This window comes from Amphibalanus amphitrite, unplaced genomic scaffold (assembly GCF_019059575.1).
Source record: "Amphibalanus amphitrite isolate SeventyFive unplaced genomic scaffold, NRLGWU_Aamphi_draft 000718F_arrow, whole genome shotgun sequence".
In the NCBI taxonomy this organism is placed as follows: domain Eukaryota; kingdom Metazoa; phylum Arthropoda; class Thecostraca; order Balanomorpha; family Balanidae; genus Amphibalanus; species Amphibalanus amphitrite.
In genome coordinates, this window is record NW_024882212.1 from 63,712 (window position 1) to 85,413 (window position 21,702).

General features: G+C 48.0%; 1 protein-coding gene across 1 annotated transcript in view; it reads left to right on the plus strand.

Moving 5' to 3' along the window:
* Nucleotides 1–4,063: 4,063 nt before the first annotated feature.
* Nucleotides 4,064–21,702, plus strand: part of LOC122365139 — a 30,727-nt gene continuing 13,088 nt past the window's right edge. Inside the window, exons 1-2 of the mRNA XM_043336112.1 lie at nucleotides 4,064–4,102; nucleotides 17,726–21,011. Coding sequence (XP_043192047.1) covers nucleotides 4,064–4,102; nucleotides 17,726–21,011 — 3,325 coding nt within the window. The remainder of the gene's footprint in view (nucleotides 4,103–17,725; nucleotides 21,012–21,702) is intronic.

A 21,702-nucleotide genomic window follows, 5' to 3' on the forward strand; every position in this document is an offset into this window, starting at 1 on the left:
ACTTCCTTCCATGCACTCATTGTCCCATCCGGCATGCGTACTTGTTGCGATCGACCGCGCAGAAAGTCAGCAAACCATTGTGCGAAGCTGGGACGAAGCCCCATGGTTAAGACTTTGTGCACACTGGCGGATCCAGGGGGGGGGGCCACCGGGGCCATGGCCCCCCCCAAAAGCCTGAAAGGGGGGGCCAACATATCTTTTGGCCCCCCCCAAAACGCTTGAAGAAAAATTAATGTGAGATGGTTGCGTAGTAGATACCTACTAGAATCAGCAGCGTGATTCAATAGCGTAGAGAAAGTCAGGGGTGCGGGAACTACTTTCAGACTGGGGGGGGGGGGGCCGGGGGGGGCACACCATAATAGAGATCAACCTAGGGTCCCCCCAAATCTAGTTTCTCACCGGTTTTAGGCCACTTATTTTTCATCTCTTGGCTTTTTCAACAAAAAAAAGAAAACATTTGCAAAAAGGGCGGTATTCCGTCTGAAAGTTGTGGTGGCACCGCCCCCCACTGGTGGATTCAGGGAGGGGGCCACCGGGGCCATGGCCCCCCAAAAGCCTGAAAGGGGGGCCAACATATCTTTTGGCCCCCTCCCAAAACGCTTGAAGAAAAATTAATGTGAGAAGGTTGCGTAGTAGATACCTAAAAGTTAGAATCACCGGCGTGATTCAATAGCGTAGAGAAATGTAATATACCCGTGATGCTAGCGGCAGCGCTACCGCCAACACCCGTGCTATCCTCCGACAGCCGTCTGCCACCCGGCCGTGGTGGTCCAACTATTGCATTTACTTTACTTTGGCATCCGGTGGACAGGGAATGCATCACCTTTGTGCACACACGGTTGGGTCGCGCACCCTCGTGGGTTGCGGTGTGCATTACACCGACTTAATTGCAAGTTACGTTATTATTACATTTACGTTACGTTAATGTTTAAACTCCGTGACTCATTCATTATCTCCGTCTTTCGTCTTTCGTCTCGAATGTCTCTCTCTGCCAAACAAGATAAAGATTTCTGCTCCGTTATTATTTACATAAAACAAGTATAACGCCAAAGAATGAAACAAGACTGCTCGGGAATGTACGTCTACGGGAAATTACGTCGCCTCAGAATAAACGCGCAGATTAGCCTAACATACCCTAACACGCGCAATCTACACATTTACTTTACCTTGCTCCTAGCCTAGCTAGGGAGGCGGGGTGAGCACAAAGCCCCATCCTCCGGGTCAGCGGGACACCTACCTCGAGCGAAGCCACCACACGAGAGCCCCGATCGGCCGGCGCTCACGCGTTATAACCCAGCTCGAGGCGGGAGTCGGAACGGTCAGCCCGCCCGAGGTGAAAGCCAGCCTCGCGTTCCGACGCGGCGCCCGTCGACCAGGAAAACCTATTCCTACAGGCGCGGGCTTTACATAAACTCAGGGGTGCGGGAACTACTTTCAGACTGGGGGGGGGGGGGGGCACACCATAATAGAGATCAACCTAGGGTCTCCCCAAATATAGTTTTCTCACCGGTGGTTTTAGGCCACTTATTTTTCATCCCTTGGCTTTTTTCAACAAAAAAAGAAAACATTTGCAAAAATGGGGTATTCCGTCTGAAAGTTGTGGGGGCACCGCCCCCACGGCCCCATAGTTGGGGGGTGGGCAAGCTGTCCCCACTGCCCCGGTTCCCGTGCCTATGGAGAAACCACCGGGTTTACTAGCTTCCTTCATAAAGTGTCGTCATGTCTTGTCGTCACCCGAGAAGGTTTTATTGCATACATATCGATTGAACTGTCAAGTTAACAAACTTGCTCTGGCAGCCTGACCTGACATGACCCGGCAATTTTTCAGTCACGGAATATGCGCAATAATTTTTAGGAACACTCACTGAGTTGGCGTTGAAAAGCTTGTTTTGTTTGGTAATTGTACAAGAAGCATATTAGGGACCTTTTTGTCCCTTCCCGTGAAACGGTAAAAGACTTATTTCGGTCAGAGCTCAGGCCAATCTCTAAGGGGTCAGTCGGGTCACTTATTTCTTAAAAGGGTCCTTACGGCATCCAAGGACCAATTCCGGCTTTTGAGTGCACCACATCAGCATTTGATGCTGCGACAGATGGTGAAATATGAATATATGTTACAGCCTACAGGCCGTATGAAAATTGTCCGTTTGCAAACGGCCTGGCCCAGTCAGGGCATATGAAACAGCCTGAAAACACCGGCCGTTTGCAAACCATGACCTGAAATATCAGACCGTTTGAAAACGGCCTAGTTAGTTTCGGCCTAGCGGATCCAGGGGGGCCATGGGGTCATGCCCCCAAGCCTGAAAGGGGGCAACATGTATTTTGGCCCCCAAAAACACTTAAGAAATATTAATGTGAGAAAGTAGCGTAGTAGGTAGAAACTACCGTATCATTAAAAATATGTGAGCTTGAGTGTTGGTCTCGTCTTCACCCAAGAAGTTCTTATTGCATACTTTACCTCTCGATCGACGCGTGAAGTTATCGTGTAAGTTATCATGAATCCGATCGCGACGAAACTTTAGCACCCTCATGTTGACAAAGTCTGAAAATTTCATGACCCTGACCCAAGTGACCTTTGACCTGTGGCCTATTTCTCGAGACTATCCGTGCGTTCGGAGAGCATGGAATATTCACCGTCCCCTGGAATATTCCCCGTGCCGTGTTCGGAGGCGTATCTCTCTGAACGGCCAATCTCCGGGAATGTTCCGCGCGCATGGAGTATTCCACGGATTCCACGTGGAATGTGCCTCTCCGAACGCACCATATGTTTGGCCATGTTTGAGGCCATGTTTGGCCGGAATCGCGATTCCGCGTATGTCGGCTCACATTATCCGCTCGTTTACAGTCTTTTCGTGGTTTAAAACGCTCAAACATGTGAAATGATGTTGGTCCCAACCATTGTGGTAGGTGTCAATGTCACCTTAGGGTCAAGTCAGGTCATTGACCTTTGATGACCTCGGTGCACTTTTCCGAGTTTAACATGTTTCTAGGATAGTTTCGTTTAGCTGATTTTGAATTTAGCATTTAGCAACCATTTGAACATTTACGAAGTAGTTTTGATGCCTTCGTATCATGTTACGTAGCTGCCAGTGGTAGTCGGACACCTGCTACACGGACGCCCATAAGTACTGGTTGACCTGGTTGACCTGACCTGGCCTGCCCCGACATGGCCTAAAGGCATGAAGACATCATCTATGATCCAAACTAACATGAAATTCGTGATCAGCACAAAAAAATCTATTACAGCCTTACTTTAGGAGGTTCTGACAGGCCCTGATTTTCCCGTCTTTTGGGTCTGTGACCTGACCTGGGCGGTGTTTCACGGCACGCTGCCAGCGCTGTTGGCACTTTTGGTTTCCATGGAGACATCAACTAGCCTATACCTACAACACTACCGAAGGTTGACCTTAACTCGCGGAATGCGCTGGCAGCGGCTGGCAGCGCGACCGTGAACCACCGCCCTGGAAGGTCAACCAATGACCAAGGACCTTAAAATCGGGTATCATCGGCTTCCTCTCGTCACTGACAGGCAACACACTCGTTTTTTCCGCGAGCTCTAGCTTGATCAGGGGCCGAACGGCAGAGAGGTTCAACCGACACCTCCCAGCCCGCGAAGGCTGCGCCAAGCACCGACCCGGAGCGGTGGTCGACAAAAGCAATTTGAAGTGTTTTCAAAGTAATATTAAGGCACGGGTTGAGTGGGCTACCATTTCTCTATTTTTTTTTAGTTAAAAAAAATTATCGTTTCAGGGCTGTGACGAAAAATAAGTGGCCTAAATCCGATGAGAAAACAGGATTTGGGGGTACCCTAGGTTTGGCTCCTTGCACGAGTTGGCCCCCCCCCAAAACGCAAGTCTGGATCCGCCAGTGTTTGTGCATGAGCACTGTATGATCAATGAGGTCAAACCCTTTCTTAAAATCGTACATAACTGCAGAAAAGAGTTTGTCGGACGTTTCCAGCTCGGACAGAAGGCTGTGCATGAACGTTATTAAGTAGTTTGCAGTTGACATTCCCTTTACATTTCCGTACTGCCTTTTATCCACTTGTTTTCTGATGTCTGCAGTCATGAGAGGTACCATGAACTGCTCCATCACCTTGCCGAAAGTCGGTGTGAGGCTGATAGGCCGTAGGTCAGCCGGCGACTCTGGTGAAGTTTTCTTGGGTATGGGAATCACCATCGCACGCTTCCACGGCGAGGGGAATTCACCTCGCTTAAGTGACTCGTTGTAGATGTGAGACAGTGGTATGGCTAGCTCAACGCTAAATTCCTCCATCAGGCGTACGGGAATGTCGTCCGTTGGTACAGCCATGTTCTGTTTTAAATGTGTCAGCTTGTGTACCACTTGCCAGGGCATTATCTCAAAGGGGGTGTCCTCAGCAGGTAAGAAGGCTGGTAGTTGGTCAGTGCAGAGTGGTTCATAGGTGGTTGTGATATCCACAAAGTAATTGTTCACCAGTTCGGCTGTGAAAACGTCATTTTCAGCGTTGTTTGACTCAAAATTCCACCGAGAAGGTTGTCTGTTTGTCAATATTTTGATTTGACTGTACCATGATTTATTGCCGTCTCCGAGTATCTTCGTCATTTGCCGCTTCAACCAGTGGTTTTTCGCGGCGCGAATTTCTAGGCCAACCTTTTCTCTTAAAGGGACCCTCCCACCTTCAAAAAAGTTAATGAATTGGCATAAAAGTGATGTAGCGTGAATCACAAAGAGCTAAAATGAACATCTACCAAATTTTACCGGAAAATATTCACCCGTTTTCGAGATATAAGACTTTTATTTTTGTTTACTTTTTGGGAAATCCGCTGTTTCTATGACGTCACATAAAGGTTTTCTTTACGTCGGCATTTGGAAGCAATAGTTTGGTATCAAAGTGCGACATATATTGCGCGAATGATGCGTTTATCTTATCAAGGTCAATATATGATGGCCAATAAAGGATTCCAGGACAATTCTTATGGCATTTCTTCGTATCGCAATTCTTCGTCTGCAAATCTTCGTCAGGGCATTTATTCGTACCTATCGCATTACTTTGTCTCGCACCAGGGTATATGAAAATCGGCTCGCATTTCTTCTTCAACGCAAATATATGCAAGAGTAAGCATTGAGGGACAAATAAATGCACCGACGAAGATTTGTAGACGAAGAAATGCGGACGAAAAATTGTGCTACGAAGAAATGTCATGCGAGGATTCGTTCGGGTACCATGACATTTATGTGATTTCAAAGTCAAGGTTCACAGCTGATCTGCTAAATCAAGCCAAGAATCCAAACTATCAAAAAACTATAAATATTTGTTTGTCTGTCACAGAGGTCTCAAGCAATATAAGGTTGACATATGTTGAATCAAAAATCTACTGCCACAACTCACATCTCCTGCCTTAGTTTATCATTGTTGTTTTAACTTGCTTTCAAGAGAAACAGAAGCCAGTATCTGATATCACTTCAGATGATTGTTTCAAGATCTGAGTTCAAATGGAAATAAAAGCAAGATCAAGATGAAACAGGGATTATTGCTGTTAAAGTAGTTTGGCCATGATACAACAAGCACATAAATCATTAGCCAAATCAAATACTGGTTGGTTTGTCAAGATGTTTGTTGTCTGTCGTCTGTCGAGCTGCTATGAACACTGAACGCTCTCACTCTTACTTTAAAGAGAGTAGTTTAAGTTGAATGGTAGTGAGCTGTAATTAGACAAAGCAGCTATTCAGTGCTCACATCAAGCCAGGCTAGGAAATGGCATCAACTGTGGTGGGAGGAAGCAGGTTCGGCAGCCCTATGTTGTAAACTTCTGTTATGTCTTGTGTTTGATCAACTGATGTTTTCTGCTCTGTTTTGTGCAGTGATAGTAGCAGGTAACTGCATGCTTGTCAAATTATGTGAATAAACGAATTCATAACATTGCATTTTTCTCTCCATGCAAGGAACAAGTAAGATGTTGTAGAAAATGTAATAGAGGGCTGCATTGCTGATTTTGCACTTTATCAGAGCTTTATTTAGAATTGCCTTCCTGAAAGCTACACACAGGCCACAGTGCTGAAATTCACAATGTCATAGCTTTTGGCAGAAAAAAAGAAAAGACTTACCTAGGTAAAATTGGCTGAAAGTATGGCAGAGCAGGTCTTGATGCGTATGCCCATCCGTGTGCTTGCCGAAGCCGAACTGACTGCAACACATTTAACTATGACCCACCATGGTGGCTGGCATATCCTGAACTTTCACCACTCTAAACAAGACAACTTTCAGCCCTCAGCATTGTATTAAAACACTGTACAAAACACTCAAAATTTGTTTCAGTGCCATCCACGGACAACATCAGTCGCCATTCACCAGGCCAGTAAAAACAGAATAGATAATAGCTTCAAACCCATGTAGTCAGAGTTACTAGGTCTGCACCTCAAAACAAAATCCAGGTGACATTCACCACGCCAGTAAAAAACAGGTACTTAGGTAACGTAACAGCTTCAAATCTGGTAACATGTTGGTCGGACTTTACACTACCATATTTACATGGAATAATATGATACCAAACAATAGTGCAACCATTCTGGACAACAAAAGTGTATGATAAAATTAATTTAGAATACTCTGCCAGCATGATTTACGAGCACAAGCAGGTGTTACCTACCAGCCTTCTCAATGCTCGTAAAACCAACATTGTAGTTTTGATTTTACCTTACATGATAACACACTTGGCTGCAATGGCACATTTAATTTAACCTTCGCCCTGGTGGGGGGGGGCCATTTTGGCCCCCCCCTGTGGTTTTTCAGCGATAACTCAGAAACCACTTGAGTTAGCGCCCTGAAACTTTGTATAGCTGTTTATTCAACATTTTTACATCATGTCCTTTTTTTGGGGGTTCGGGTCAGGTCAGGTCAGGTCACAAGGTCACCAAAACTGACACCACCTCTAAAAAAGTTCAAAGCTCTCTCAAAGGCACAGCTTTTATCCGATCGATGTAAAATTTACAGTACTTGAAGATGTCACCCAGCTCTACAAAATGGCTATCTCGGATTTTTTATAAATGTGACCTAAGGTCAGGTCAGGTCATCGCTGCTCCCCATTATAAGTCAATGGGAGAATCGAAAAGTAGTTGTTTTTCAGCTAAATCGGGCGTGATTGTTCCTATATTTCGTTATTGAAGTGTCTTGGGTCAGCAAATCACAGCCCATGTGAAACCATTTGCTTGTGACCTCGCTGAGGTCACGCTAGGTCATCTCCCTGGTCACCAGAGGTCACCAGCGGTTTTTCTGCACTTACTTGTTATTGAATAGAGATAGAGACTCCGTTCGACGTTTATCGTGTTTGTCTCGTCAATGCGGATCGAATGATATGCAGCATGACCTATTTCGGTAAGGTCATGACCTTGACCTGAGGTCAAATTTTCAAAATGACCTTTCGAGGTCAAACTATATATCATTCGACGCGTCTCGACGAGCCAAGCACGATGGTGCATGAATCGTTTCTCTATTTTCTCGTGAATGCATGCTATAGTTAAAAACATTTTCAACGAAATTTGCCAAGTTGACCTTGCATGACCTCTGTAGGCCAAACCGTTGAGCTGAGGTCAAATCTGACGAACCTTGGCGAAAGAGCTTGAAAAGAGCTATCGATTGCTTTTTTCCGCGGCTCTCTAGCTCTTCTAGTTTCCGAGCTACAGCGGAATATGTCCGGCAACACCGAAAACACTGAAATTTGACCTATGATGACCTCTAGCGACCTCAATATTGACCTTAGCGAAAAAATGACCGAAATACTTTCGAACGTACTTGTTATGGGCTTTCGTTTGCTTTTTTCCGCGTCTTCCTAGCCCTCTTCGTTTTCGAGTTAGACGGGGGGGGGTCATTTTGGCCCCCCCCCCCACCAGGGCGAAGGTGGCTCAGACCCACACCAGGGCGCGGGTTAATACTGTGAAAAGACCAGTTATAACCACTTCACAAGCACAATTGCACCTCATGCCGACATCCTTTTCCAAAGACAGTCAGCAGCGTCTTTCGTCAAAACTGGAAGATAAATCCCCTTTCAACTGTTAACATCAAAAATATTTCTTCATGGTGTGACTGTGATCTCCATAAGGAAACCTTGCAGGAAAAGAATTAATGTCAATTGTCAGCTCTTCAAATTTCTTTGGACTTTAACTTGCAGTACCATACCTATCCAGTTTGCTTTGATATTTTGTTATTTATTCCATGTTGAAGTTGAACACCAAGCTCCAGATATAGCAGGCAGCTTGATCATCTTCGGCCTTGGTATAATATCAGTCCAAGTTCCAGTGGTGGGTATCTTCTAATATTCAAATTAAAATGAAAAGCAATAGGCTTTCTCAGCGCCGACGACGGATTTCACGTTGATAAAAAAGGGAGCTCAAGGTCAGCAAAACTCGGGTTCAAGGAATGGCGGGCGTTGAAATGACTGCTGACGTCATCAAAAAACCGCTAATGGTTAAGAGATAGGGACTAAGCTGGTCCCACCCTGCAAGTAAAGGGAAGAAATTTCTTGAACACCATAAAGCTGCGGGGGTTGCGACCAGGATAAATGGTGGTTTCTGAGCCTGGCCGCAAACTTGGCTATCTCAACTCAAAACTAATGTTAAGGTGGGATGGTCCCTTTAATCGTTGTAGCCTGTCCATTTGACGGCGACTTTGTGCACGGTTTCTTACTGTGATCAGGTGTTTAATGCGCTTCGTCATCCAGGGCGGTTCCCTACTCTTGCAACGGTATATAGTTTCTGGGAAGAAATTTTCGTATGCTTCTCGAAGTTTAGTCTGCAGAACCTCGGCAGCCGTATTGAGGTCTCTTGTGCCGACTACGTCCTCCCAGGTTTGGGAGCAGATCCACCTACCAAACTCACGAATAGCTGAGTCTGTCAGTGGCCTCACTGCCCGCATCTGGTTAATCGTTTTCTGCTGAACGGAGGCAGACCAGAGGACAGTATTGTGGTCAGCGGTGCCAAGCGGTGCTATAGTGAAAGGTGGAGAGGTGCTGTTAATGTCACTGAATATTTGGTCAAGTATCGCTGCTCCTCTTGTCGGCTGAGTTACCACATGCCGAATACCAAACTGCAAGGACAACGACTTCGAGTCAAACATCTTGTTAAAGTCGCCCAGCAAAATCGTTTTCGATCTGGGTCGTGTTGATCGGAGGAGATCTACGGTTGTGATAAGATGGCTCATTAGCAACTGCCTTATCGCAGAGCACGAATTAGGTGGCAGGTATACAGCAGCCACAATAACAGTTTCCGGTTGACTCGGATTGATGACGCACCAGCACACTTCTAATTGTTTCGGGACTTGCACATTTGGTTCTATGTATGAAAGGCCATGCTTCAAATAGATAATAATGCCTCCCCCTTTGCATTTGTTCACGTCCGCGAAGTTTCGGTCGTGGCGCAAGGTGCTGTAGCCGCGCTGTCGGATCCGTCTTTCATGTATTGTGTCATTTAGGTGGGTTTCCGTTATGACAGCGATATCCACCTCATGAGCGTTTAGCACTATGCTTAACTCACTCTGCTTACTATTAGAGCAAAGGCCGTTGACGTTGGTGGTCAAGATACATATTTTATGATGTTCACTGGTATCTTTCTGTAGTCTCTTTTCTACCTCTGCTGATGGATGACTCGCTCGACTTGCTTGGTCGCCTAGTCAGACTTGCTGTCTTGCTGTATACTTGCTCTGAGCGTTTTGAGGCTTTCTTGGCGCTATCCTCCCTTTGGTTATGATAACGCCTTCCCCGCGGGCTTTGCGTTGCTGAAGCTCAGCCCTGAGAGCTCGCATCTTGTTCTGCTCATTGAGCGTTAGGTCGGGAGCGATGTATATAGACTTGTACGCTTCCCCAGCCAAGCGGAGCTTTGGGGCAGCTTTGAGAATATCCCACTTCTCCTTTTCCACTCCAAGTTCCACCACGAGTGGTTTGTGCTTCCCTTCTTTGGTTTTGCCTACTCTGAATGCTCGCGTTATGTTGATTTTTTTGTGTAAGAATCTTCGCTGAAATTTCTTCAACTTTTGACAGCTCAACCGCGTCTTTCTCCTCATGAGACAAATGTCCATCAGATTCAGGGACTCCATATATTATGATATTTTTCCTACGTTTTTCCTGCTGCATGCACTCCATCATCGCTGATTTGACCTGTTGCTCTGCTGTTGGTGAGGTTTGTCTATCTTCGATCTTTGTCACCTTCCCATCAAGCTTCTTTACTATATCGGAATACAGAACGTTCTCCCTTTGGATGACCTCTTTGACGCGTTCCTCGACACCTTCCATAGTTGTGCTGTCGCCCTTTGACTTGCTCAGCGCTTGATGCACGCTTGTGAAACCTTCGATGATAAGTGGCCGTTGAGAGATGATTGCCGAAGCTAAACTTTCTACAGATCTCTCGATTTCCGTCAAGGCATCCTTCAGTTCAGTCGTCCTTTTTTTTCCGCCTTTGTTTTCCCCTGGGCAACTATGAGCTGAAAATCACTTTTCATTGATTCGCATTGAGGACAAATCCAGAAGAGATTTAGCTTGTTGATTGCAGAGTGAGCCTCACTGCACAAGTTGATGCACTTCGAATGGAAGGCATTAAGACAGATGTCACAGTTCAGTCCTACTGCTGTTTTTGTTACCATTTGATTGCATTTGTTGCATGCCTTTTCAAATGAGGCATCTTCTTGACTTTTCTCACTATTCGCCATATCATTGGCACTGTTTGCATTGCCATTACTTTGTTTTGGTTCCATGTCGAGCTCGTTCACTAGACGGCTATCAGTTTTGCTCTTTTGTTTCCTTTTGGATTTGCCGGCTATTAGCCACGCACTTTGTCTGGGATCGTAGCCTTCTACTGAACTGTCAGATTCGCTGTCAGTTTCCATGATTCCTAATTTGAACGGGATTAACCGCTTCTTGTGCCTTCTTCCGCGAGTTATTCAGCCGCTGAGGCGCGAGACTTGGAATGAAAAATCAAGGGTGGAATTGAGGTCAGCGAGGCCCAATTTTTATATTTTTGTTGAAAAAAATAGAATTTTTAGACCCCAATATTTCTTAAACCTGTTGATACCGACATCCCAAACTACCACGGAAAGATTCTACGTTAAAATACCTTAAGGTAAAATAGGTTTAAGCACATGTAACTTTTAAGATGGCCCATCAGCTCGTTACGGCAAAAAGCAATAAATCGCGCAACAGTTGTAAATACGTCTATCCCCTTTGAAAACCATCCAAACATGGAGCTGTTTGGACACTGGCGTCAGCGGCTGTGGCGACTGACGGCCGAGCCGACGGCGTGCACAGCTCAGCTGTCTGAGGTCAGGGCTGCGACACAGCTCAGCTATCTCGGGTCAGGACCGTGACCTCCTATGAAAGGACCCAGAGAGGGATCTAACATCGGTGACTGCCTGCTTAACCCTAACAATCCCTACTTTTTCTCCGCGCTATAAAAAAACACATGCGCGCTATAAAAAAAAACACATCCCTATCAACCAGTCCCAAACAGTGTACCAAATTTGAGCGCAATCGGCGTGGCAGTTCAGGGTTCAAGATATATGAGCAACCCAAAATCGCTACTACAGCAGAATAACGAACGCTCTTGGCCCTTCACGTCGCACGTGTCACGACGCTCACCATGATACATCAGTTGTAGTCAATAACTCGCCAAGATACATCAGTTGTAGTCAATAACGAGATGGAAGGGATAGGATTACGCAACAAAGAGTAACGCAGGTCAATCAGCCCAGCGGTTGCTGACTTACAAGCCTATTAACCCGCGCCCCGTAGGGCTACCGGCGGACCCTACCACCCGTAGGGGGGGCCGTTTCGCCCCCGCCCCTAAGATCTCGGAAAGTTACCGGCCGATTTTCAAAATTCAAACGGCGTTCGATAGCCCCACCCGGGAACTAACTTGTGACCAAATTTCATTGACCTAGGTCAAACCGATGACGTCACAGGTCAGGTCAAAGGTCAGATTTTCACCGTTCACAGGCAATTCAAGAAATGTGCTGTGAAAGCGAGTAAATTGGTAATTTATTGAAAACCATCGATGGTACATTGTTCTTCAAACACATACTTTGCTATCTGAGGTCACTGATACCAGGTCAGGTCACAGCGAGGTCAGGTCACCGGGGGTCACAATATGAATGTGTCGTGTGATACATGTTTTATGGTCCATTTTACATGACAAATGCGATTATGTGGGTTAGGCAGCCTTTGGGGCCAGCCTAGGTCACGTTTTGGTGAAGGTCAGGTCAAGGTCAGGTCAAATTAGGTCAAATTTCAAAGTTGATATTTTTGCATAAAATGGGTATCGATTCGATGCAGCTCGTCACGGGGAGTCAAATGGTGGTCTTCGTTTTGCTCTACGAGTTCTAGAATTGCCAAAAATTGAGTTTGAAAATTTGACGTCATCATTTTTGAACAGTTTTTTCGCTATAACTTGGCCAAAAAACGAGGTATCGATCTGAAATTTGGTATGTAGATAGAAGACGGTAGGCACTATCACATATATTCCGGTTTTTTCGAAACTCAAAAAACTTTTTGGATTTTTTGGCGAATATATCCAAAAAAATGCTTTTTTTATTTTTGGGGGTCAAAACTCAAAAATTTCAAAAATTCGAGATAGCAGTTTTGTAGCCCTGTCAATTCTACACCTTTTATGTTTCGATCATTTTTCTGTATCTTCAAAGCTGTAGTCCTGACAGGTCTTCTCGCGAAGGTCTTTTTTCGGTCGAAAATGACAGAACATGACGTCACTCTGACGTCATTTGTGGCCAACCTATCATAGCCTCTGGTAAAATTTTTGGTCACAATGTGTAAAATTGATGCCCGGAGGGGTCCTGAAAGTTTGGTGGCGATATCTCCAGCCGTTTAGGAGATATCGACCGAAAAGGACAGGGGGGGCCGTTTCGGCCCCCCCCCCCCCTACGGGGCGCGGGTTAAAAACGTTACAGGAATACGCTTCGCTAGCTCAATCGTAATAGAGTAGAATCATTACATATATGCAATCTAACTTACTATTCGAACAGAATCCGTCTGTCTGTGTGTCCGCACATCGCGTAGTAGGTACAGTGTGTCTAAAAAGAATGTACCGTCGCCACTACGTGGCGCTGGTGTCGCGAGCCGTAGTTGGCTGAATCCGCTCCAGACCACACATTCCCAGGCGCTAGGTGACAGCTGCGCAGCGGCCGGTAGTAGCGTAAGCCCGAACCTTCGTGACACGACCCCGGGGGGGGGGGGGAGGGAGGGGAGCGGGCGGGGCAGCGCGTGTAGGGAGGGGTGCTCCAGCAAGCTGGCAGTTGTCGCGGCCAAAGGTCAAGGGGTCACACACCAAGCGAACGGACGCTGATGTGGGTTCGTGGGGATCATGAACTTGTGTGTGGTAGGTGCGTCTTGCGATGCACGGGTGATACGCCAGGTCTAAGCCAAGGATTCAGGGGAGAGATGAAGAAAACACCTGGTCAACTACGGCGAATAATAGTGCTGAAAAATGGAAAGTATGGGTCAATGCAAGCCTTCATGACTATAAACGACTTTCTGAGGACGCAAAGGCCAGCATTGAATAACGATATCCGGATCGAAGTTAGCAATGATTTTTAATTAAATGCCGAACTAATAGCGCTGCAAAACCCTCCTAGTAAATTGTCAAGTCGGATTATACCCACTTGAATTAAACTATCCTAAATAAAATTGTTAATTAACTTTCTAACACTGACGTTCTTTATCATACGATAAGTATGGGGTTAACCAAGATTCAGCATCTTCCGCGTTCAAACAATCACCTGTAAGGTTAGAACATTAAAGGGACCATCCCACCTTAACATTAGTTTTGAGTTGAGATAGCCAAGTTTGCGGCCAGGCTCAGAAACCATCATTTTTCCTGGTCGCAACCCCCGCAGCTTTATGGTGTTCAAGAAATTTCTTCCCTTTACTTGCAGGGTGGGACCAGCTTAGTCCCTATCTCTTAACCATTAGCGGTTTTTTGATGACGTCAGCAGTCATTTCAACGCCCGCCATTCCTTGAACCCGAGTTTTGCTGACCTTGAGCTCCCTTTTTTATCAACGTGAAATCCGTCGTCGGCGCTGAGAAAGCCTATTGCTTTTCATTTTAATTTGAATATTAGAAGATACCCACCACTGGAACTTGGACTGATATTATACCAAGGCCGAAGATGATCAAGCTGCCTGCTATATCTGGAGCTTGGTGTTCAACTTCAACATGGAATAAAAAACAAAATATCAAAGCAAACTGGATAGGTATGGTACTGCAAGTTAAAGTCCAAAGAAATTTGAAGAGCTGACAATTGACATTAATTCTTTTCCTGCAAGGTTTCCATATGGAGATCACAGTCACACCATGAAGAAATATTTTTGATGTTAACAGTTGAAAGGGGATTTATCTTCCAGTTTTGACGAAAGACGCTGCTGACTGTCTTTGGAAAAGGATGTCGGCATGAGGTGCAATTGTGCTTGTGAAGTGGTTATAACTGGTCTTTTCACAGTATTAAATTAAATGTGCCATTGCAGCCAAGTGTTATCATGTAAGGTAAAATCAAAACTACAATGTTGGTTTTACGAGCATTGAGAAGGCTGGTAGGTAACACCTGCCTGTGCTCGTAAATCATGCTGCCAGAGTATTCTAAATTAATTTTATCATACACTATTGTTGTCCAGAATGGTTGCACTATTGTTTAGTATCATATTATTCCATGTAAATATGGTAGTGTAAAGTCCGACCAACACGTTACCAGATTTGAAGCTGTTACGTTACCTAAGTACCTGTTTTTTACTGGCGTGGTGAATGTCACCTGGATTTTGTTTTGAGGTGCAGACCTAGTAACTCTGACTACATGGGTTTGAAGCTATTATCTATTCTGTTTTTACTGGCCTGGTGAATGGCGACTGATGTTGTCCGTGGATGGCACTGAAACAAATTTTGAGTGTTTTGTACAGTGTTTTAATACAATGCTGAGGGCTGAAAGTTGTCTTGTTTAGAGTGGTGAAAGTTCAGGATATGCCAGCCACCATGGTGGGTCAGAGTTAAATGTGTTGCAGTCAGTTCGGCTTCGGCAAGCACACGGATGGGCATACGCATCAAGACCTGCTCTGCCATACTTTCAGCCAATTTTACCTATGTAAGTCTTTTCTTTTTTCTGCCAAAAGCTATGACATTGTGAATTTCAGCACTGTGGCCTGTGTGTAGCTTTCAGGAAAGCAATTCTAAATAAAGCTCTGATAAAGTGCAAAATCAGCAATGCAGCCCTCTATTACATTTTCTACAACATCTTACTTGTTCCTTGCATGGAGAGAAAAATGCAATGTTATGAATTCGTTTATTCACATAATTTGACAAGCATGCAGTTACCTGCTACTATCACTGCACAAAACAGAGCAGAAAACATCAGTTGATCAAACACAAGACATAACAGAAGTTTACAACATAGGGCTGCCGAACCTGCTTCCTCCCACCACAGTTGATGCCATTCCCTAGCCTGGCTTGATGTGAGCACTGAATAGCTGCTTTGTCTAATTACAGCTCACTACCATTCAACTTAAACTACTCTCTTTAAAGTAAGAGTGAGAGCGTTCAGTGTTCATAGCAGCTCGACAGACGACAGACAACAAACATCTTGACAAACCAGCCAGTATTTGATTTGGCTAATGATTTATGTGCTTGTTGTATCATGGCCAAACTACTTTAACAGCAATAATCCCTGTTTCATCTTGATCTTGCTTTTATTTCCATTTGAACTCAGATCTTGAAACAATCATCTGAAGTGATATCAGATACTGGCTTCTGTTTCTCTTGAAAACAAGTTAAAACAACAATGATAAACTAAGGCAGGAGATGTGAGTTGTGGCAGTAGATTTTTGATTCAACATGTCAACCTTATATTGCTTGAGACCTCTGTGACAGACAAACAAATATTTATAGTTTTTTGATAGTTTGGATTCTTGGCTTGATTTAGCAGATCAGCTGTGAACCTTGACTTTGAAATCACATAAATGTCATGGTACCCGAACGAATCCTCGCATGACATTTCTTCGTAGCACAATTTTTCGTCCGCATTTCTTCGTCTACAAATCTTCGTCGGTGCATTTATTTGTCCCTCAATGCTTACTCTTGCATATATTTGCGTTGAAGAAGAAATGCGAGCCGATTTTCATATACCCTGGTGCGAGACAAAGTAATGCGATAGGTACGAATAAATGCCCTGACGAAGATTTGCAGACGAAGAATTGCGATACGAAGAAATGCCATAAGAATTGTCCTGGAATCATTGGCCATCATATATTGACCTTGATAAGATAAACGCATCATTCGCGCAATATTTGTCGCACTTTGATACCAAACTATTGCTTCCAAATGCCGACGTAAAGAAAACCTTTATGTGACGTCATAGAAACAGCGAATTTCCCAAAAAGTAAACAAAAATAAAAGTCTTATATCTCGAAAACGGGTGAATATTTTCCGGTAAAATTTGGTAGATGTTCATTTTCGCTCTTTGTGATTCACGCTACATCACTTTTATGCCAATTCATTAACTTTTTTGAAGGTGGGAGGGTCCCTTTAATGGCCAGGTAAAAACATGGTCGGGATTTGATAAACCGGATTATAAGTCGATTTTTTTAGTCGGGATTTGATAAGTCGGATTTTTTTACGTCAACCGCATTTTTAAGTCAAGTCAGGTCACTGATCTATGACGTCATAAATGAGCAGTCCTAAAATGAACTGTGTGAAACTGTCCTAAACTGTCCTCAACATTTTAGGATTGTGTGCACACTCCTAAAATGTTCCAACTTCGCAACACCCTCAGTGCAGAGCTTTCATAGGGAGATGAAACTTACAGGATCTTATTACGGAGCGAGCGAAGCGAGCGTAGTCTTTCCTTAGATTAACGGAAATTTCTGAGTATGAGCGGCCGGCCGGCCGGCCGGCCGTGCGGACGCTTTTGCGAGGCTTATATCTCAGCAACCACTTGACCGATTTACATGCGGTAATTTTTGTAGGGTAGCTTCATTCCTTCTACCAAGTATTGGACTATTCCCGATGCATGTGGGTGACCCCTTATACACGTGCCACGTGCAAAACGAAGAGGTGTCAGTTTTGTAATTGTTGCAATATCTCGGTAACTACTTGTAGTATGATCGAGAGTCTCACAATCAAAGTTCATTTGGGACAGGATCATGAAATTTTCAGGGAAGGTGTAAAATTGATGAATGCGAGGGTACTGAAAATTTCGTCGCGATCGGCCGCTTTTTACGCGAGTTATTCGCCAACAACCTTCGGGGGGTTGCATCAACCCTCTTGCATCAACCCCCTTGTGCCGGCGAGGGTTAATTAACGTGTAACTGTAAGTAAAAGTACAAAATGTTTGTTAGGTTTGTGTACAATTGCAATGTACGAACTTTTCATACAAAAAGCTACGGCGTTGATTAATATTTGTCAAAGTTGGTTAGTAACATATGAAAAGAGCAATATCAGGTACCCTCTGCACCCATTTTTTTTTTTTTAATAATCGAAAAAGGCGACAACCTTCTCCCCAACCCTTAACCAGTTAACATCACGCTGCCAAAGACGGATTTGGAATTTTGATTTTTACTTCATTGGTTCAGGGGGCGATGCTCCCAGTTTCAACCAAACAACAAAGTAACCCAGTGTATATATGTGATGACTTTAATTGCCGATTCTGTTCATATGAACAACCTTTTCGTTTTTCTTCTTTTCAGGACGGCAGTGAAGTCCACACTCCATCCAGGAACCCCCCCCCCCCCGTGATTATTCTGGAGACGCTGCGAGGAAACGAGCTGCCCGAGCTTTGGAGACCGAGGGAGAGCGTCAGGAGCGCCTCCAAGAAAATGCTGCTCGCCAAGCTGCCGCCCGAGCTCGAGAGACTACTCCGGACCGCCAGCAGCGCCTGGCTGAAGACGCTGCACGACATGCCGCCGCTCGGGACCGGGAGCCGACTCCGGAACGCCAGCAGCGCCTGGCTGAAGATGCTGCACGACATGCCGCCGCCAGACAGCGGGAGGACCGCGCTGCACTGCTGGCAGCGGACGCCGAGCGGCAGCGTCTTCAACGAGAAGAGCTGCGTCGGCGCGCGCCGCACAAGCTGGCTCTGCACTACAGCCGCGAGGTCTACGTGGCACCACCTCGGCTGCAGCTGGGCCAGATGGACGTCATCTGTGCCCACTGCGGTGCGCTCCGCTGGCGGCAGGAGTCGCCCGGCGCCTGCTGCCACGCCGGCAAGGTGGCTCTGCCATTTCATCCGCCGCCTCCGCCAGCTCTGTGCCAGCTCCTGTCTCCCGACTCGCCATACCATCGGCACTTCACCCACAACATCAGGGCCTACAACCGCGCCTTCCAGCTGGCCAGCATGGGCTGCGAGCAGGTCCGTCAGCCGGGATGGAACCCGACCTTCACGGTCCACGGCAACGTCTGCCACCGGATCGGTAGCCTGCTCCCGGCTGAGGGCGACCAGCCTCCTCAGTACATGCAGGTGTACTTTTACGACCAGGCGTTGGAGGCGCGGCGGAACGTCTTTGTCGACCTGGAGCCGGCCGTGCTGCAGCAGCTCCAGGAGATGTTACACGCCACCAACGTGTACGTCCTCGGCCTGCGCTCGGCGATGGAGCTGCTGCCGCCCGAGCAGAACGACATCAAGATCGTGTTTAGCGCTAGGCGGCGGCCGGCCAACGAACACGAGCGGCGCTTCAATCTGCCCGAGACCGGCGAGGTCGCGCTCTTGCTGCCCGAGGAACCGCACGGGCAGCGGGATATCGTCCTGCACCGTCGCGACGGCCACCTGGAGCGGATCAGCGAAAACCACCGCAGCTACGATCCGCTCCACTACGTGCTGCTCCATCCGCACGGCACCGACGGCTGGTCCCTGGAGATGAAGCGCCAGCTCGGCGTCACGGCCGGGCAGTACTACGCCTTTCACCTGCGGTACCGGCCCGGCCACTTCAACCTCATCTCCAGGGGCTACATGCTCTTCCAGCAGCTGTTGGTCGACGCCTTCGCCAAGGTGGAGTCGGACCGGCTCTGCTATCTGCGCCACAACCAGGACGCTCTCCGGGCCGACACAGTGCGCGGCCTGACGGACGCCATCCACGCCGGCGACGTCCAGGGAGCCGCCGTCGGACGTATCGTGCTGCCGGCGTCGTTCACCGGCGGCAAACGCTACATGGTGGAAAAGTTGAACGACGCGCTGGCGTACGTGCGCGAGTTCGGCGGCGGCGACCTGTTCATCACCGCCACCTGCAACCCGCTCTGGCCGGAAGTAACAGAGACCCTCCACCGTCTCTACCCTGGGCAGCGGTCTCCAGACCACCCGGAGATCGTCTCCCAGGTGTTCCGCCAGAAGATCCGCGGCCTCATCCATCTGCTGCAGCAGGGGGCAGTGTTTGGACACGTCCGAGCCTACGTGTGCGCCATCGAGTGGCAGAAGCGCGGCCTGCCACACGCGCACATTATTCTCTGGCTCGACCCCGAAGATAAGCCGCGGCCGGACACAATCGACCAGTTCGTGTCGGCCGAGATCCCCGACCCGGTGGCGGAGCCAGAGCTGCACGCCACCGTGACCATCAAGATGGTGCACGGCCCGTGCGGCGCCCACCGGCCGGCAGCCTCCTGCATGACGGACGGCGTGTGCAGCAAACGGTACCCCAAGTCGTTCGCCGCTGTCACCGCGGTGACCGACAATGGGTACCCCCAGTACCGCCGCCGGAGCCCAGCGGACGGTGGACGCACCGTCGTGCTCGACAGGCAGGGCCGCCAGGTTGTCATTGACAACCGCTGGGTCGTCCCCTATAACCCCCTCCTCAGCCGCGCCCTGGACTGCCACGTGAATGTCGAAATAATAACTCACGCCTTCACGTGCATAAAATATGTGATCAAATATGTCACTAAGGGCGCCGATCAGGTGATGTTCAGGGTTGCGGATGGGGAGGAAGTGGTGGACGAGATCGCCACCTACCAGCGGAGTCGCTACCTCAGCGCCATGGAGGCGGCCTGGCGTCTGCTGGCCTACCCGGTCCACGACCACGCGCCGACGGTGGAGCAGCTGCCGGTGCATCTGGGCGGCGAGGACCAGCCGCTGCGCTTCGCCGCCGGCGACAGGCTGGACGAGGTGGTGCAGCGCGGGGCGGACACCAAGCTAACCAGCTTCTTCAAGCTCTGTGCTGAAGATGAGTTCGCGGCCACTCTGCTGTACCACCAGGTGCCGCGCTACTTCACCTGGCAGCAGCCGACGCGCAGCTGGCGGCGGCGGCGACGAGGTGCACCTCACCCAGAGGCAGCCGGCATCTTTGTCGCTCAGGCCATTGGTCGCGTGTTCAGCGTGAGCCCGCGCGCTGGAGAGGCCTTCTTCATGCGCGTGCTGCTTCACCAGGTGCCTGGGCCACGGTCCTACGCGGATCTACGGACAGTGGACGGCCGCCTTTGCGCCACCTTTCAGGAGGCCTGCTCGGCGCTGGGCCTGCTGGAAGACGGCCAGCACTGGCACCGGGCCATGGCGGAGGCGGCCGTCATCTGCTTCCCCCGGCAGCTGCGGCGCCTGTTCGCCCTCATCGCCATCGAGGGCCGCGCCACCTGCGACCTGCGGCTGCTGTGGCGCACCTACCGGGCCGCCATGTCTGAGGACGTGCGACGGCGGCTTCAGAGACATGGACGGCGGATGGACGGCGGCGGCGACGGCGGCGACGGCGGCGACGACGGCGAGGACGGCGACGACGGCGAGGACGGAGACGGCCTAAATGACCCCGTCTACACCGAAGCGCTCCGTCTGATCGGAGGACATGTCCTCCGCATCGGTGGCCACACGCTGGCGACCGTCGGCCTGCCGCAACCACCGGAGGCACCGGCTGAGGAGCCGCCGGAGGACGAGGCCGCACCGGACCAGCCAGACCCGGCAGCACGGCACCGGGAGCTGGTGGCTGAGCACGTGCCGCTGCTGACCCCCGACCAGCGCGCCGTGTTCGAGGAGGTCGGCCGACGACTGGCCACCGGCGAGGGAGGACTCATGTTTCTCCAGGCGCCAGGAGGTAAGTTCCACAGGCCACAGCGGAAAGAAACTACCGCTTTCATTGGTGAAACAGTTAACTGCTGGACAACGTACTTACATTGAAACATGCACTTTAAGCCGTATGAATGAAATATGGTTTCACTTAAATCCCAGTCGCTGCATTTTGATCGTTAGTTACATTTTGCACCATTCAAAACACTACCCATGCAGATTAATTCATTGTTCCACCAGTGCCGAAAGCATATTGCCGCTTTACGTTTTCGCCGTGTTCCGCCATACACGTGTGCATTGCGGAACAGTCTACCCACACATTTCATTCTTCAGACGTCAGCCGTCGGATACTCATTTGCAGCTAACAGCGTTTCCAAGGAGAACAATAAAATGTGAAGATAATTTTCATCCTGCAGTGTTTTATTTCAATGTCAAACAAACGTAATGCTTGGTGCTCACTGCAAAAATTTAAGGTGGTAGTTGGTAGAAGTGCAGTCTAATGTGAACAGATTCATTAGTAAATCGTCCTGAGATTTATTTTTGGTGTGCCTCTTACCAAAAATAAATATCAGGACAGCTAATGTCATACAGTTCAAGTAGACAATCGAATTCAAAAGTAATTATACACACTGATATAAGGCTACCCGAACGCCTTGATAGAACGCATGAATCTGCACCAACTAGAGGTGTCAATCGGAACCGAAAATTTTGGAATTCCG